Source organism: Lacerta agilis, chromosome 14 (assembly GCF_009819535.1).
Source record: "Lacerta agilis isolate rLacAgi1 chromosome 14, rLacAgi1.pri, whole genome shotgun sequence".
NCBI lineage: Eukaryota > Metazoa > Chordata > Lepidosauria > Squamata > Lacertidae > Lacerta > Lacerta agilis.
The window spans coordinates 25922815-25939312 of record NC_046325.1 but is presented as its reverse complement, the minus strand read 5'-3'; the positions used below and the strand labels follow the sequence as shown (position 1 = coordinate 25939312).

Genomic DNA, 16498 nt, shown 5'->3' with positions numbered 1-16498 from the left:
ACCCAGTGGAAAGAGACAGAGGCAGCCGCAGCTGCTAAGCTGCCTTGTCAGCCCCGCTGAAGGGAGAAGAAGCACTGCACTCCCTTTGTGACCTAACCCATCACCTAAGACGAGGCACAGGGCCCCACACTGTGTGGCTTAGCAACTCACACAAAAAGAAGGCAAGGCGAGGAAGCTTCGGTATCGCTTTGGCATTTGAATAATAGAATTGTAGAGTTGGAAGGGACCCTGAGGATCATCTAGGCCAACCCCCTGCAATGCAGGAATATGCAGCTGTCCCATACGGGGATAGAACCTGCACCATGTTCTAACCAACCGAGCTATCCACACAGCAGCTGCAGATTTGCTACCACTTAGAGCCTGCTCCCCTTTCTCGGCTGACTTCTCATAGCTCTCAAGCACACTGAGGAGTACACAGCAGCGAATAGCCTGCTTGGGCGAGTAGCCTACTGCTGGAGGACTCCACAGACCAACTTCTGGGAGCAAAGAGTGCGAAACTGGGAAATCCCCATTTTCGACAGCTCATGTGTGGAGTTCTGTGCGGCCGTTCCTCTAGCCTTGCACTCTCTCTGTCTGAGCTGCTGGATGCTGGAAAAGTAACGTGGCTGGCAGGCTCCTAATAGCCAATAGGGCAAAATGGTTCACCGTCTGCATTGCCTCACCCCATCCGCTCATGGAAGGCAGAATCGTGCCCACAGTCTGGTATATTCACGGAATCCGCTCACGTTCTTCCCACTTCTGCTCCTCAGCAGGCAACCTCTTTCCGACGCAATCTCAGCTCCCCGATGCTGGTGCATGAGCCGCAGCCCCCGCCGGCAGCCCCCAAGGAGTCTCCCCCTACAGGTAGGAGTGGACTGGTCCACAGAGGGCTGGTGGGTAATGGACTTGTAAAACGAAACCAAAAGACTGACAGCCTTTGGGAAAGACGGGTTGGTCTTTTGGATTTGAGGCTTCCCAGATCCACAACAGTAGGAAGAAGTTATGCTTCTGTTATTAGATAACTTCTGGAGGCGGGGACAGGGAAAGGGGAGTCATTCGACTTTCAGGCTGCTGCGATTTATAGAGGCAGTGGGATACTTTGGGATTCATGGAAGGCAACTCTACCCTTTTGTGGGTGCAACTTGGAAGTGGGGAGTGGGTAGGTCTCGATTGGTGGAGATCTCCTTGACCGTGAGCAATCTTGCAAACCCGGCGTGTTGTTAAAATAAGTAAAATTGGGTCGAGCTGCTTTAGCTGAGCCTCAAATTATTTTACCGGTTGAGTCCTAGCCTTCCAGTGTTGATATAATGCAGAGGACTTTACGCCTCTACCAGATGAAACTACCTATTCCCCATGAATTTGGGATTAGGATGAGCAGGACAGAGTGGTTCTATAGAAAGGTCTGCAGTTTTGCAGTTTACAAATTCTGGTGTGTGAGAGAGATTGGGGGAAGATAGATAAACTCAGAATAGTGGGGTAGACTGACTTGATATGGGGCAGCTGCCTTTGCCCCTGCCTCCTGCTTTGAGAATCCAGCTCTGAAGTGGTCTTCCCTTCACCAGCAGGCCCCAGTGGAAAGGTGGACCCCATTTACGAGACCCTGCGCTATGGCACTTCACTGGCCTACATGAATCGCTCCAGCTTCAGCAGCACTTCTGAGTCCCCCACCAGGAGCCTGGTATGGTCATGCCATGTGCAAAAGATGCATTTGGGTAGACAGGAGAGGAGGTCACAGGTGAAGATTCCAGGGGTTGTGGAAATCCCGCATCTGAGATCCAGGGCATGGTTGTGGGAAGGATTGCAGGGAAGGGTAGGAAGGGGGCACCGGAAAGAGGAGGAGGAGGAGGAGCTAACACAAAACGGGTATAACTAGCAGTCCCTGATTGGCCTTTCAGGTGGAAGCCAATGAGAAATCAAGAAAGCAATACACGCAATTGTTTGTATCAAGCCAGGATCTAGAACCTTCATACTTGTAGGGGAAACTCCAGTTCTCCTTATGATTTGTGACTTGGGTTTTAGTGGGGCCAGGAATGGAGGAACAAGGAATGGAACAAGAATTCCTTGTTCCTCCCAAGAATTCTTTTAAATACAATTTTATGGAAAATGCGTTATACTCCCCACGCCATCCTTTCTTTTTTTGATGGAAGATGGCAACAGAATGGGGGTGGTTTTGTTCTTACCCTTTTATGATGGCCCGTGCTCCCCACTTGGGTTTCTAGGAAAGAATAGAAGCAGATTGCCCGGCTTAAAAGTCACCTGTGTTTTACAAGTCTAATTAATAATTGCCCACAGTTTTTAGGTGCTGTGCTATTTAAAAACAACAACAACAATATAATTCTTGCCTAATAGACGCAATACGGAAAAAAAGCTTTTGTCTAGTTATCTGGGCATTTTCCATGGCTTCGAGCCAAGGCTCCTAAATGGGGCAAACCATGCAAGTCACCTCAGCCACATGAACACAGAGGCGTAGGTCCTGCACCATTAAGGAACTGTTTCCTACTCAATTCTGCTCCCTCATGTCCGTGTGTGTTTGTGCATCTCTCTCCTAGAATGAGAAGGAAGAAGTGTCTGAGGACCCAGAAGGTGCTGGAAAGACAACAGAGGAAAGTCAACCCGATGACGGTGAGTAGAGCCATCGTTTTTTGGTTAATGGGAATAATAGAGATAATAATTCCCATCTCATGAGATCTCACCAGAAGTTAACCCAGACAAGTAGAGCTTAATACATTGGGGGGGGGGAGGCATCAGTTGCAAAAGGTTGCAGCAAAAGCCAAAAGTTTCTGGTCTTTCTAACTCGCGTGAAAAAAAATAAAACAAAGGACGAGCTTGTGTCACTTTTTAAACATCAAAAAGTTGCCCTGTCAGTGCTGGTTACATGGAAAACTCAATCCATATTGCGTTGAGAGGTGGGGTGGGGAGAGGCTTAGGACTGTTCTGCAGTGTCATCTATTGTGAATATTGCATGCATGTGCTTAAAAGCCACTATAAAATAAATAAATAAATTGCATTGTGTACCCCAAACAAAGCCCACATTAGAAAAGAGTACAGAATCGTAGCTCTAATGCTAACTTTTGCTTTGTGGGTGCCTAAATATAGCTATGCCCAAATCTGGAATTTTAGAATTCTCGATTTCTCTGGGTAGCTCCCTGTTCTGCCGCAGGGGAGGAAGAAAGTGGGGCGAGAGAAAACCAGAAGTCAGGTCCTAAATGTGTGCCTAGGCCGGGGGTCGGGAAGGCGCGGCTCCGGAGCCGCATGTGGCTCTTTTAGAGCTTTGCCGCGGCTCCGGGGCGGGGAAATGGTGGGGGGCGCTGCGCCTGTGGCCCGCCTGCGCCCCCCTGCCTGGCTTTTGGGATCGGCAGCAGGGCGCGGAGTGGTGGAGAGAGCTGCATCCCGGCTGCTTTCTCCACTCTGCGCCCTCCTGCCGATCTCAAAAGCAGGCTTTTGGGATCGGCAGCAGAGCGCAGGGTGGAGAAAGCAGTGGGGATGCAGCTCTCTCCACCCCTCGCCCTGTGTGCCGATCCCAAAATGGGATCCGCGGCTGGGCGCAGGGTGGAGAGAGCTGCATCCCGGCTGCTTTCTCCACTCTGCGCCCTCCTGCCGATCTCAAAAGCAGGCTTTTGGGATCGGCAGCAGAGCGCAGGGTGGAGAAAGCAGTGGGGATGCAGCTCTCTCCACCCCTCGCCCTGTGTGCCAATCCCAAAATGGGATCCGCGGCTGGGCGCAGGGTGGAGAGAGCTGCATCCCGGCTGCTTTCTCCACTCTGCGCCCTCCCGCCGATCTCAAAAGCAGGCTTTTGGGATCGGCGGCTGGGCGCGGGGTGGTGGAGAAAGCAGCCGGGATGCTGCTTTCTCCACCACCCCACGCCCTGTGCTCATCCCGCTTGCTTTGAAGGGAGCTGGGGACAGGGGTGAAAGCTCACCCCTCCTCCCCAGCTCCATTCAAAGCAAGCGGGGATGAGCCGTTGTGAAGGGGTGCATGGTGCCCCTTCAGAGCGGCTTATCCCCGTTTTTTTAAAGGGAGCCTGGGAGAACACCCATACACCCCCGTACACACACGCACACACCTTGACTTGATTCAACACACATACACACCCCCTGAGTTTATTCAACACCCCCTTTATTTGATTCAAAACAAACACACACACACACACCCCTACATGCACACCTTGACTTCATTCAACACCCAGGAGAGCAAGCCCAAGCTTGCTCAGAATACGAGAGGGTTTTGTATTTGGGGCATCAAAAGCAGCAAAGCATACATGCATTTGGGACCATATGGGGTGCATCTCTCTCCCCTCATTAGAGAATAATAACTGGGACTAGCCATCAAAAGTCACAGATCAGACATGCTCATATTTTTCATTGATATAGCAGCTATAGCAGCTGACTGCACGATCCTGTATATATAGCATTAAGATAAGAAACAATATATGCAGTGTTATATTTGTTTTAAATGTCGCAATGGTTTTGCGGCTCCCAGGTTTTTTTTTCCCTTTGGAAATGGGTCCAAGTGGCTCTTTTTGTCTTAAAGGTTGCAGACCCCTGGCCTAGGCCATGGATAGGCAACCTAAGGCCCGGGGGCCGGATCCGGCCCAATCGCCTTCTAAATCTGGCCCGCGGGTGGTCTGGGAATCAGCGTTGTTTTTTCATGAGTAGAATGTCCCCTTTTATTTAAAATACATCTCTGGGTTATTTGTGGGGCCTGCCTAGTGTTTTTACATGAGTAGAATGTGTGCTTTTATTTAAAATGCATCTCTGGGTTATTTGTGGGGCATAGGAATTCCCCCCCCCCAAAAAAAAATATAGTCCGGCCTCCCCACAAGGTCTAAGGGACAGTGGACTGGCCCCCTGCTGAAAAAGTTTGCTGACCCCTGGCCTAGGCATTCACTCTCTGATGGGAACCAATGTCACTTTGGATTGGTGTTGACCCCCCCCCCCGAATCCTAGTAGTCTCCAATGCCTGTAGCATAGCCTTGCGTGGGAGAGAGGAGCTGTACATGCCAGCACCTCCTGCAGGTGATATAGAGAAAAGCCAATCCTGATATCCCACCTCTCGTTTTGTTTCAGTTTTCCCAGCACCAGCAGAGGGTGAGGGCACTACGTCAGAGGAAAAGAGCCCAGGGCAACAGGTGAATTCTTCCTTCATCCACATGTCGTCAACATCCCTCCCTGCTGCATTCTGCCACTTCCCGGCTATGTCCCTCCCACCATGTGCCATTCCTTTTTGAAGCCCTAACCCGGCCCTGAAAATGGAAAATAGCGAGATCCTTTTTGCTTCGCATTGTGCTAAAGCACATTTGGCAAGACAGTAGGGTTGCCAGGTCTGCTTCCAAAAAATAGTGGACAAGCGGGGTGTGTGTGTGTGTTAAATTAAATTAAATTATATATTTTCTTACAAACATTTTAACACGTATTAAAATACCATTTCATCATAAAGCTTTTGAATAAAAAAATGTCCACTATTTTGTGAAAAAGAATAGTGAACATAACGTGAAAAAAGTGGACTGTCCACTCAAATAGTGGACACCTGGCAACCCTACAAGACAGAAGAAAAGCAGCTGCAGATATTGTATTGCACTTCCCTCACCTTGGCTGGGGAAGGTCTTGATTATTATTTTTTTTAAGTATTTTTCGCCTTTTCCAGTTTTGCGTTTGCTAAAAAAGTGCACCCACCCACAACAGGACCTGTCTTGCAAGGCACCTAAGGGTGTTCTCTTTTCCTGCCTCTAGTCCCCTAGTGCTGTGTGCCATTTTAAACAACAGGCTCTGTTCTGGAGCAAACGGTTACATCGTCCCTGTCCATTTTTCACCTCCGCCGCAAATAGGGCTGCCAACTGATCACAACCTTGTGAGCAGGTGCTACTTCTTACAGCATGGAAAGAAGCAGGATTTTGCCTTCGGTTCACGCTGCTCTCCAAAGGAACAGGAGCAAAAGACTTTTTAAAAAAAAGTTGGCAGCCCGAGTTGCAAAAAAAGTGACCGAGGCCTGGTCTAAAATTTCCAAGCCCTGTTTTTCCTTAACAGTTCTTTCTTCCTCCTGCAGTCAACTCAAGGCTGTGCGCGAAAGGAGATCTCGCCCATGTACTCGTATGTCGCTCTCTACAAGTTTTTGCCTCAGGAGATCAACGATTTACCCCTGAAGTAAGTATGCCCCCTTGGCCCATCTTGAGAGCCCATTGGTTCAGGAGCTGGTGATTATTTGGATCGTGGGACCCCTTGGCCAACGGAACTTGCTTGCTGGCCTTTGGAAACACGCTCTCTCTGAGACACACCCACAATTTGGGAATAACAAGAAGTACTGGCCAGAGCAATCCTAGGTTGGGGTGGCATCAAGGGAGAGGTGGAGCAGCAGAACCCTTGGCCCTCAGGTGTTTCTGAACTACAACTCCCATCACTCCTGGCCATTGGCCAGGCCTGCTGGAACTGATGGGAGTTGTAGTTCTGTGCAACTGCAGGGCCAAAGGTTCCCCACGCCTGCACTATATGCCCCTGAAGCCCTATCCACGTGCGAGGGCAGAAGATGGAGGCGGTTTTGGTTTTGTTTACTTCCCCCACTACACCAGTTCCAGGCCCCTCTAGGAATCGGCAGATCTCTGTAGCTAGCGGACTGAAAGTGCCATTTTGTATCCATTCTTCCTTTGCTGGGACTGGATACAAAAACATATGGGAAATGCAGAAATGGCGAATCTTACCAGAAGAATGAGAAATCAAGACAACAAACTGTTTATAAAAGAATGGAAATGGTTTATTGAATATTTACAGACAAATTGTAAACAGATAAAAAACACTGGCAGGATTATTATAATAACCTGCAGCTGGCATAAGAGTATATATTTAAAGAAGGTAAATAAATAAATGAGTAAGTTAAGTTAATTTGGATACGCAGAAGATATTAAAAATAAATTTAAGGAACCGCAGAAAGAGGGGGAAGGAAGTAAAGTTTTAAAATGTCAAAATGACTGCAAAATCAGTGAAATGTATAAATATTTTTTTTAAAAGAAAAGAAAAGAAAGTCCCATTTTGGAGACTCCCCTCTTTTATTTGTTATATTTATTTATTTGCTGCTGTTTTTGTAAAGGTGAACTGTCATGGAGCTCAGTCATGACTTTCTCTGTCTCTCCTCAGGCCTGGAGATCGAATCATGCTGATGGATGATTCCAATGAGGACTGGTGGAAGGTGAGCAGAACTGAAGAATCCTAGTTGTTTTCTCCAGTTTTACTGTGTAAACCACTCTGGGACCTCTTGGGTGAAGAACCAGTGCAGTGTAGTGGTCAGAGCCCTGGACTAGGACCTGGGAGACCAGGGTTCAAATTGCCACTCACCCATGAGGCTCGCTCTCTCAGCCTAGCCTTACCTCATGGGATTGCTGGAAAGATAAAACAGAGACAAGGAGAAGTGTGTGGGCTGCCTTGAGCTCCTTGAAGGGAAGGAAGAGTATAAATGCAATAAATAATAAAAAGCAGGATATAAATATTCTCTCCATAAATAAAGGACATCCCTGGGAGATAAAGGTGCCTCCTATATCCAATTAAAAAAAAACTATTATCTATTTTGCTACCATGCCTTCTGCCCTTTTCTCCTTCAGGACCCCCTCAATCACAGTTGCAAATGTACACATCTTGCTCTCTAGGTCAGTGTTTTTCAACCACTGTTCTGCGGCACACTGGTGTGCCGCGAGATGTTGCCTGGTGTGCCGTGGGAAAAATGGAAAAATTCAAGAGAATTACTTTATATATAGTCAATATAGGCACAGAGTTAATTTTTTTAACATTTTCTAATGGTGGTGTGCCTCGTGATTTTTTTCATGAAACAAGTGTGCCTTTGCCCAAAAAAGGTTGAAAAACACTGCTCTAGGTTCTGCTTTTTGTGGGTTCCTCTGTCTATACCCACAAGCCCAGTGTCCTTAACACACCTCCCTCCCTCTCTTCCTCCCTCCACTTTTTTGTCTCTCTCTCTCTCTCATGCACTTTATAGGCCCTCAGGGAAAGGCCTTGGCCTCTGAGGCAGCCAGACACACATCAGGTTCCTTGTCCCTGTTGCTATAGCAACATGGCAGGTTTCAAGAGCATCCTTCTTCACACTTCCAGAACCTCCAGGCTGCCCATAAAGAGTTAGAAGATGGAGCCCTGCCCTCTGTTGCCCTGTCCACTCTGACTCTGCTGCTTTTCCTGTGCTTCTTCAGAAAGCCCCAGTGGGAAACTGTGGAAATATCTAATTTTATGCACCTTCTCGGCGCTACTCTTGCTGTTTGATGCCACGTGAGGTTGGAAAGGCAAGAGTTCCTGCAGTGTTGAGAGCAAGTCTCTGGAACTGTTTCGGGTGCCCAGAGCTCAGCCCTGAAGTAATGATAAAGGATAAGAGTTTGCCTCAGAGTGTCTTTCTCTTGACTCCATAACCAGCCGGGCGGACTATTACCACTCTTTTACCTGCTCCCCTTGAATTTTCTGAAAGTAACAAATATTACCAATTTTTAAAAAAGAAGGGGAAATGTAACTTAACTTTTTCTGCCTCTCAGAAGTTTCCTATTGAGTAAGAGGGCAGAGAATTGCAAACAAAGAAACAAACTGCAGAACCTTGCAAATTTCCACTCACCTGCAGAGAAACTCTGGCAGATCCTACAGCCTTGCCCAATTGGACCCCTACTGAGAACACCACTATCAATCTGCCCAAATCAACCAACGTTGCAATGAGAGTTGAATGAGAGCATTACAATGACAATTAAAAGAGGAAGGGAATAGTAAACTGACAGCTTACTCTTTCATTCCCCGCAGAAGGCCTGGGGCAAAGAGGTGCTTCTTCAGCTGTAACTGAAATACGTATCATGACTGTGCAATATTGCTCCTTGGAAGGGAGGGAATTCATCAACCTGGGAGCCACCACAGAGAAGGCCCTCTCATGCTCTGCCACCTTCTGGAGCTCAGAGAGCAGCGATGCTGCTAACGGGACCAACCTGGCTGATTTCAGCAATGAAGCAGATCTATACAGGAGGAGATTCTCCTCCAGATATTTGGGGCTCAATGCATTTAGGGAGTTGTATGTAAGCATAAGCTCCTTGAATTGGGTTCAGAAGCAAATTGGCAGGCAGTGCAGATCACATAGGAGTGGGGCAAAACGAGTCTGACAGGTGTTGCTGCAATTTGCACCCATTGCAATGGTCCCGCTGTCTTTCAGGGCATCTCCAGTAGCCCTACCAGAGTTTGGATCACAGGTTCCAAGCTCTCTCTCTCTCTCTCTCTCTCTCTCTCTCTTTCTCTCTTTCTCTCTTTCTCTCTTTCTCTCTTTCTCTCTTTCTCTCTGTGTGTGTAATTAGTGAACCAGCTGGAGCTGCAAATAGACACTCTTAGCCATGAAGGCCAAATGGGCTTTTAGAGACAATACTGGGTTGGTATGTATAGCTCACTTTTTCTTTTTTGTATCCTAGGGGAAGATGGGTGACCGTGTGGGTTTTTTCCCAGCCAATTTTGTGCAGCGGGTCCGTCCGGGTGAAACAGTCTGGAGATGCTGCAGGACTTTCTATGGAAGTAAGGAACAGGGGCAGCTCAGCGTTAAGGAAAATCAGGTAGGAGCAAACATCCTATATGGGGTCTTCTTTGCCCATAAAGTATCTGTACATTATAGACATCTGGAAATCCCAAGTGTCATTAAAAAAACAACAACAAGTTTCTAGTCCTTGTAGTTTTGAAGAAAACTCTAGGGGGATCACACGCTTGCATCCTGCGTTCTGCCTGGAGCTATACGAGATTCTAAGCACATGACATTAACTTGCCTCCAATGGGAGCTTTGCAGCCAATGTAAAGAGCACTTTCAGAGGGGTGGTATTGGTCAGAACTGCAGCAGGGCAGAAAGTGTTAAAGCCCCTCTCCCTGTATGCCACAGCTCTAGTCTTCATCAGACTTCCCAGCGACTGCTATTTGCAGTTTAAAAAAAACCCCGAAAAAAACAAATCAAACCATCACATGTAAGCTTGAGGAATTTTGGCTTTCCAAGGCATGGCATCTCATACATAATTAGCTTGTTGTTGTTCTTCAGTCATTCAGTCGTGTCCGACTCTTCGTGACCCCATGGACCAGAGCATGCCAGGCACGCCTATCCTCCGCTGCCTCCCACAGTTTGGCCAAACTCATGCCAGTCGCTTCGAGAACACTGTCCAACCATCTCATCCTCTGTTGTCCCCTTCTCCTTGTGCCCTCCATCTTTCCCAACATCAGGGTCTTTTCCAGAGAGTCTTCTCTTCTCATGAGGTGGCCAAAGTATTGGAGCCTCCACTTCAGGATCTGCCCTTCCAGTGAGCACTCAGGGCTGATTTCTTTAAGGATGGATAGGTTTGATCTTTTTGCAGCCCATGGGACTCTCAAGAGTCTCCTCCAGCACCATAATTCAAAAGCATCAATTCTTTGGCGATCAGCCTTCTTTATGGTCCAGCTCTCACTTCCATACATTACTAACATAATTAGCTACATATCTGCTAATGTGTTTTTTTCTCAAAGCCTAGTTCATGTCACCAAATTGGCTTTGTAAGTGGCCTGTTTACATGGTCAGCTATGCCAGCCCCTTCCTTTCTTTTGCATACATGGGACTCAAACCCATGGCCCTGAGATTATGAGTATCATGCTTTGCCGGACTGAGCTATCAGATGGGCTATAGAGGTGGGTTGTAGAGAAAGATTGAGGTGTGTGTGCTTAGACTCATATTACCGTATTTACTTGAATCTCATGCTCACCTTTTTTGGCCAAATTACGTTGCGATAATTAAGGTGTGCATTAGATTTGATGGCGCATTAGACTCGAGTAAATACGGTGAGTTGCCTTTTGGTTAACTGAGCAGTGGTACTTACTGTCTCGAGGGCAGGGATGGTGTCACTTTTCTCAGTTATTTGTTGTGTTGCATCTGACATTGCAGAAACCAAATATTGCAAAAGCAATATGAAATGCTATCAATTTTAAAACAGGAGAGATTGTAATGATTCCAATCTGTGTGCCAGGAGTGAACTAATGTCACGGTTCTCTCCCATCGGGTGTGTCTGGAGCACTCAATCTCTCTAGAAGAACCAGCTGCACAAATGAAAGGTAAGGGACAACTGGCTTACTAGCGGTACATGTGCAAAGGATCTAGGGGTCTTAGTGGACCACAAGTTTAACATGAGTTAACAGTGTGATGTGGCGGCAAAAAAAAGCTAATGCTCTTCTAGACTGCATCAATTATAGTCGTACCTTGGTTCCCAAATGCCCCGGAACTTGGACATTTTGGCTGCTGAATGCCACAAACCCAGAAGCGATTGTTCTGGTTTGCGAACATTCTTTTGGAACCTGAACGTCCAATGGGGATTCTGCGGTTTCTGATTGGCAACAGGAGCTTCCTGCAGCCAATCAGAAGCCGTGATTTGGTTTCCGGATGTTTTGGAAATCGAACGGGCTTCCGGAATGGATTCCGTTTGACTTCCAAGGTACGACTGTATTATCATTCTTATTTATTAAATTTGTATATTGCCCAATACCCGCAGGTCTCAGGGAGGTTCACAACATAAAATTGCAATATAGAAAACACAAAATACATAACAAAAACAGCCCAATAATCCCCCCTCCACTTTCTAGAGGACTAGCTCAATGTTTATGCAAATGCGAAAGTTCAATCTAAAATGCCACATTTCTGTCACTTGAAGGCGAGCTAGATGTCTCAAGTGGAGTCTAGTATGGATCCTATGTACATTTCTTTTCCTGTCTATCAGTGCTCTCTTCTGAGTGTGAGCCATAAGAGGCACTTAGTCAGAGCCCAGCAATAGGAAAAGAGTTTGCCTCCTCCAACAACTACAGCTCCTTAGAACATGGGTAGGCAAACTAAGGCCCAGGGGCCAGATCCAGCCCAATCACCTTCTAAATCCGGCCCGCAGACGGTCCAGGAATCAGCATGTTTTTACATGAGTTGAATGTGTCCTATTATTTAAAATGCATCTCTGGGTTATTTGTGGGGCATAGGAATTTGTTCATTTCCACACACACCCCACCCCACACACAATATAGTCCGGCCCCCCACAAAGTCTGAGGGACAGTGGACTGGCCCCCTGCTGAAAAAGTTTGCTGACCCCTGCCTTAGAAGCAACCACTCAGAAGGAGAGTTCCCTATTAAACCCAGAAGAAGAAGAAGAAGAAGAAGAAGAAGAAGAAGAAGAAGAAGAAGAAGAAGAAGAAGAAGAAGAAGAAGAAGAATGAGGACGAGAGTTCAGACCCTGGAGGAGAAGGCGAGGAGCTCCAGAGAGTCCCTTGCACCTCCTCCTCCTCCTCCTCCTCTGGTTTGCTTCAGAATTTGCTGGGTCTCATTCATTTTGCTCCGGGTGTGAAGCCACCTGCTTCTTCCGCGTCTGAGATTTGCATGCTTTGCTGTGCTTTGCCTGAGGTGTGTATTAAGATGCACCAGAAGATGCTGTCTGCTGGCACTTGGCCCACTGAGACCGGCAGGATGGCATATCAAGCAGACGGATCGAGTGGCTTTGAGTGGATCATTAGCAGGTCCTTGTTAGTTCAAGAGGGATGGGGACTTGGAATGCACAGGAGTGTTCAACTCAAATGTTAACAGTGATAACCACTGGCGGTGTTGACTCCTGTGCGGATTGTATACGTGATCAACCGAGAACATAGTCATCACAATGGATGTGACAAGGTCTCTCGAGTCACACCACCGGGGACAAAGGGGTGGGGGGAACCCCTTCTATGTCATTAAGGGCCACTGTAGAAATATCAATTCTATTTATTCCTATAAGGAAATATATGGATAGTGAATGCCTCAGCATAATCGCTGGAAGGATACAATCAGTTCACCATGTTCAACATGTATATGAATGAAGTCAGTGAAGTGGGAAATGGCATCCTTGTTGTTATTCCTTTATCTGCACTGCTGCTGGATTGTGCAAGGATTTTTATGGTGCCAAATGAAACTGGAGGCTTGTTTCATTTGTAAGGGAGAGAATCACAGAATCGTAGAGTGGGAAGGGACCCCCAAGTCCAGCCCCCTGCAATCTAAACTAAAGGAATCTAAGCTAAAGCATCCATGACAGGTAACCATCCAACCTCTGCTTACAAACCTCCAAGGAAGGACAGTCCACCACCTCCTGAGGGAGTCCGTTCCACAGTTGAACAGATCATATTGTCAGAAAGTTGTTTAGTCAGAATCTCCTTTCCAATAACTTGAATCCGTTGAAATCTTCTGGTCTCCAGAGCAGAAGAAAACAAGCTTGCTCCATCTTCCATGTGACAGCCCGTGAGATATTTGAAGATGGCTATCAGTCTCCTGTTACCCAGCTCCTTCGACCATTCCTCATAAGGCTTGGTTTCCAGACCCTTGATAATCTTGGACGCCCTCCTCTCCACACACTCCAGCTTGTCAATATCCCACTTAAATTGTGGTGCCCCAAACTGGACACAGTACTCCAGGCGTGGTCTGACCAAGGCAGAATAGAGTGGTACTATTACATCAATTGATCTGGACGCGGGTGGCGTTGTGGTCTAAACCACTGAGCCTAGGGCTTGCCAATCAGGTCGGCGGTTCGAATCCCCACAAGGGGGTGAGCTCCTGTTGTTTGGTCCCAGCTCCTGCCCACCTAGCAGTTCGAAAGCATGTCAAAGTGCAAGTAGATAAATAGGTACCGCTCTGGCGGGAAGGTAAACGGCGTTTCCATGTGCTGCTCTGGTTCACCAGAAGCGGCTTAGTCATGCTGGCCACATGACCCAGAAGCTGTCTGCGAACAAACGCCGGCTCCCTCAGCATATAGAACGAGACGAGCACCACAACCCCAGAGTTGTCCGCGACTGGACCTAACGGTCAGGGGTCCCTTTACCTTTATTACATCAGTTGATCTGGACACTATACTTTTGTTGATGAAGCCTAGAACAACATTAGCTTTCTTTTGCTGCTGCATCATCACACTGTTGACTCATGTTACGCTTGTGGTTTACTAAGACGCCAGATCCTTTTCACACGTACTACTGTAAAACCATGTGTTCTCCATCTTCTATTTGTGCAGCTGTTTCTTCCTGCCTAAGGGTAGGACCTTACATTTATCCTTATTGAAATTCATGTTGCTAGTTTGGGCCCAGTTCTCCAATCTGTTAAGGTCACCAAGAATCCTGATGCTGTCTTCTGCAGCGTTGGTACCCTGGAGCACTGCCCCCTTTCCCCAGGATGATGAAGAACCATTTCTGAGCACTCATTGGGTTTGGCCAGTCAGCCACCTAACAGTTGCCTTGTCCAGGTCACATTTTACCAGCTTCTCCACAAGAATATCCAGGGGGACTTTGTCCGTCATAACTCAGGGAGCTGAGTGTTCACAATGCACACTCTCCTTATGTTGTATGCCTTTTGCCTCCAGCTTTTCTTTGCAACCATTGAGACTAGAAACTTGCTTTCTTAAAGAATACCAAAAAAAAACCCTGAGATTTTGAGGATGCCAGTTCCTGCACCACCTACAGGTGAAACTCGAAAAATTAGAATATCGTGAAAAAGTCCATTTATGTAAGCAATTGTTTTCATTAGCTACTGGAGTTTAATATATGAAATAGAATCATGACATTCAAAGCGAGATATGTCAAGCCTTTATTTTTTATAATTGTGACGATTATGGCGTACAGCTGGTGAAAACCCCAAAGTTGAAATTGTTAATTTGGCGTTCTCATCAGCTGTACGGCATAATCATCACAATTGTAACAAATAAAGGCTTGACATATCTCGCTTTGCATGTCATGAGTCTATCTCATATTAGTTTCACCTTTTAAGTTGAATTACTGAAAGAAATGGACCTTTCCACGATATTCTAATTTTTTGAGTTTCACCTGTAGTAAATAAGGAAGGGCTGACTGTTGTTGTTGTTGTTCCGGTTGCATTCTGCATTATAAAATCTTGACACTTTCTGTTCCTCCCAGATCTGTGTTGGCGTGGGGAAGTCCAAGGAGAACGAGGGTTTCATCAAGGTGACGAGTGGCAAAAAGCGAGGGATGGTGCCGGCCGACGCCCTCACAGAAATTTGAAGGCAGGATGAGCACTCAAAGCAAGGCAGAAGAGTATAACAGAGATGTCAGCAGCAGCAAGGCAGGGGCAGACCTGCCTTACTCTCCAGCCCATCCCAACCCTGAGCACCTGGCTAATCACTATTTCATGGAATCTTCTAGATGGACTGAGGATATGGCTTTGGTTTGGACAAGGGAAGAGGACTGGGGGAGGGACTGGCTTGAGTGCCGGGACCCGCTGGGCTTGGACATGTGCTCAAGCCTGCTTTTGCTTTCCACCACCCCTTTCGAAGGTCGTTTCAGGCAGCTCTTATGGGTGCTGAGTGTGAGGGAGATTTCCACCGCTGTAATTCACGCCCCTTTTCCGCCCCGCCCCCCACTTTGCCTCTGGGTCACACTTCCACGGCAACAGACGCTGGTTGACATCAGCTCGCCTGACCCGAGGGAGACTCTTTATATCTTGGCATACCACTCCCTCGCGCTGCCCAAACCACTCCCTCATTCAGACGTGCTCCCTGATAATTCTGTGTCGCATGCGCCGCCCCCCCCCCCAATGTGAAAAAGGCCTTCTCTGGGCAGGGAGAGGCCGCCTGAGTGTGTTGTCGTCCGTCTGTCCCTGTATCAGTTTTAAAACCTTCAGGGCTGTCTGTATATTTGTGTGCTTGTGTATATATGTGTTGGGAGGCGGCTGTCGCTCAGGATTGGGGCAGCCCCCTGCCAAAAAAGAAAAAGGAGGCGGGACAATTCCATGCGGCCTCTCGTTTGTCGTGTACTCAAAGTCTTCCCCGCAGAGCCTGAGCCACAGTGAGCTCCTGGGAACCGATAGTTACGTGCGGAGTGGGTGGGTGGGTGGGTTCCTTGATGTGAGGTGCTGCCTTCGTTCCTGGCTCCCCGGCTATTCCTTGACCTCCATTTGTGCTCTCCCCCCCCCAGCATGTGGTGGCCTACCCCCACTGCATGACTGACAAGCCGTGTGGACCATTTTCTCAGGGAACTTCCTCAGCTGGATGCATTTCTGACCTACACCGAGAATGTCGCGGCATTGCTCATGTGAGGAGTTCAGAGACCCTGACCATCCCATCTTCCCTCACTTTTCCAGCATGCTTCCAGCTATTTGTCCTTTGTAAATGTACTTTTGTATATATATATATATATAAAAGAACAACAAAAGAAAGATAAGATGACTTCAGTCCCAGCCATTGGAGAGTTATCGGCACAGCCTCATTGTCCAGCATCTGCAGTTTGACTCAGCTGGTATTTTTCCTCACTGGATGAAATGGTTGAGAAAGGGGCACACCTGCCAAATCCCATGTTTCCGAGGCACAGCATTTGCCTGTGTCAACATACCACATGTGCCCTGCCCCATTAAGGTACATTTGTGTGCTACAGCACACGATAGGCATAGACATCAGGGGTCCTTGATCTGCTAACTGCATGCAAATGACCCAGTGCTCATGGTAAGTGCACGATGGGCATTGCATTTACATGGAACATGGACACAGGGAAGCACTTTCATCTGTGGCCCA

The 16498-nt window shown here is 47.5% G+C and overlaps 1 protein-coding gene across 1 annotated transcript in view; it reads left to right on the top strand.

Annotated features, from left to right (window-relative positions):
* STAC2 (SH3 and cysteine rich domain 2) overlaps nucleotides 1-16119 on the top strand; it is a 42105-nt gene extending 25986 nt beyond the window's left edge. Inside the window, exons 4-12 of the mRNA XM_033170576.1 lie at nucleotides 753-843; nucleotides 1542-1657; nucleotides 2529-2601; nucleotides 4171-4179; nucleotides 5046-5107; nucleotides 6022-6119; nucleotides 7104-7155; nucleotides 9401-9538; nucleotides 14889-16119. Coding sequence (XP_033026467.1) covers nucleotides 753-843; nucleotides 1542-1657; nucleotides 2529-2601; nucleotides 4171-4179; nucleotides 5046-5107; nucleotides 6022-6119; nucleotides 7104-7155; nucleotides 9401-9538; nucleotides 14889-14993 — 744 coding nt within the window. The 3' untranslated portion in view covers nucleotides 14994-16119. The remainder of the gene's footprint in view (nucleotides 1-752; nucleotides 844-1541; nucleotides 1658-2528; nucleotides 2602-4170; nucleotides 4180-5045; nucleotides 5108-6021; nucleotides 6120-7103; nucleotides 7156-9400; nucleotides 9539-14888) is intronic.
* Nucleotides 16120-16498: the final 379 nt, after the last annotated feature.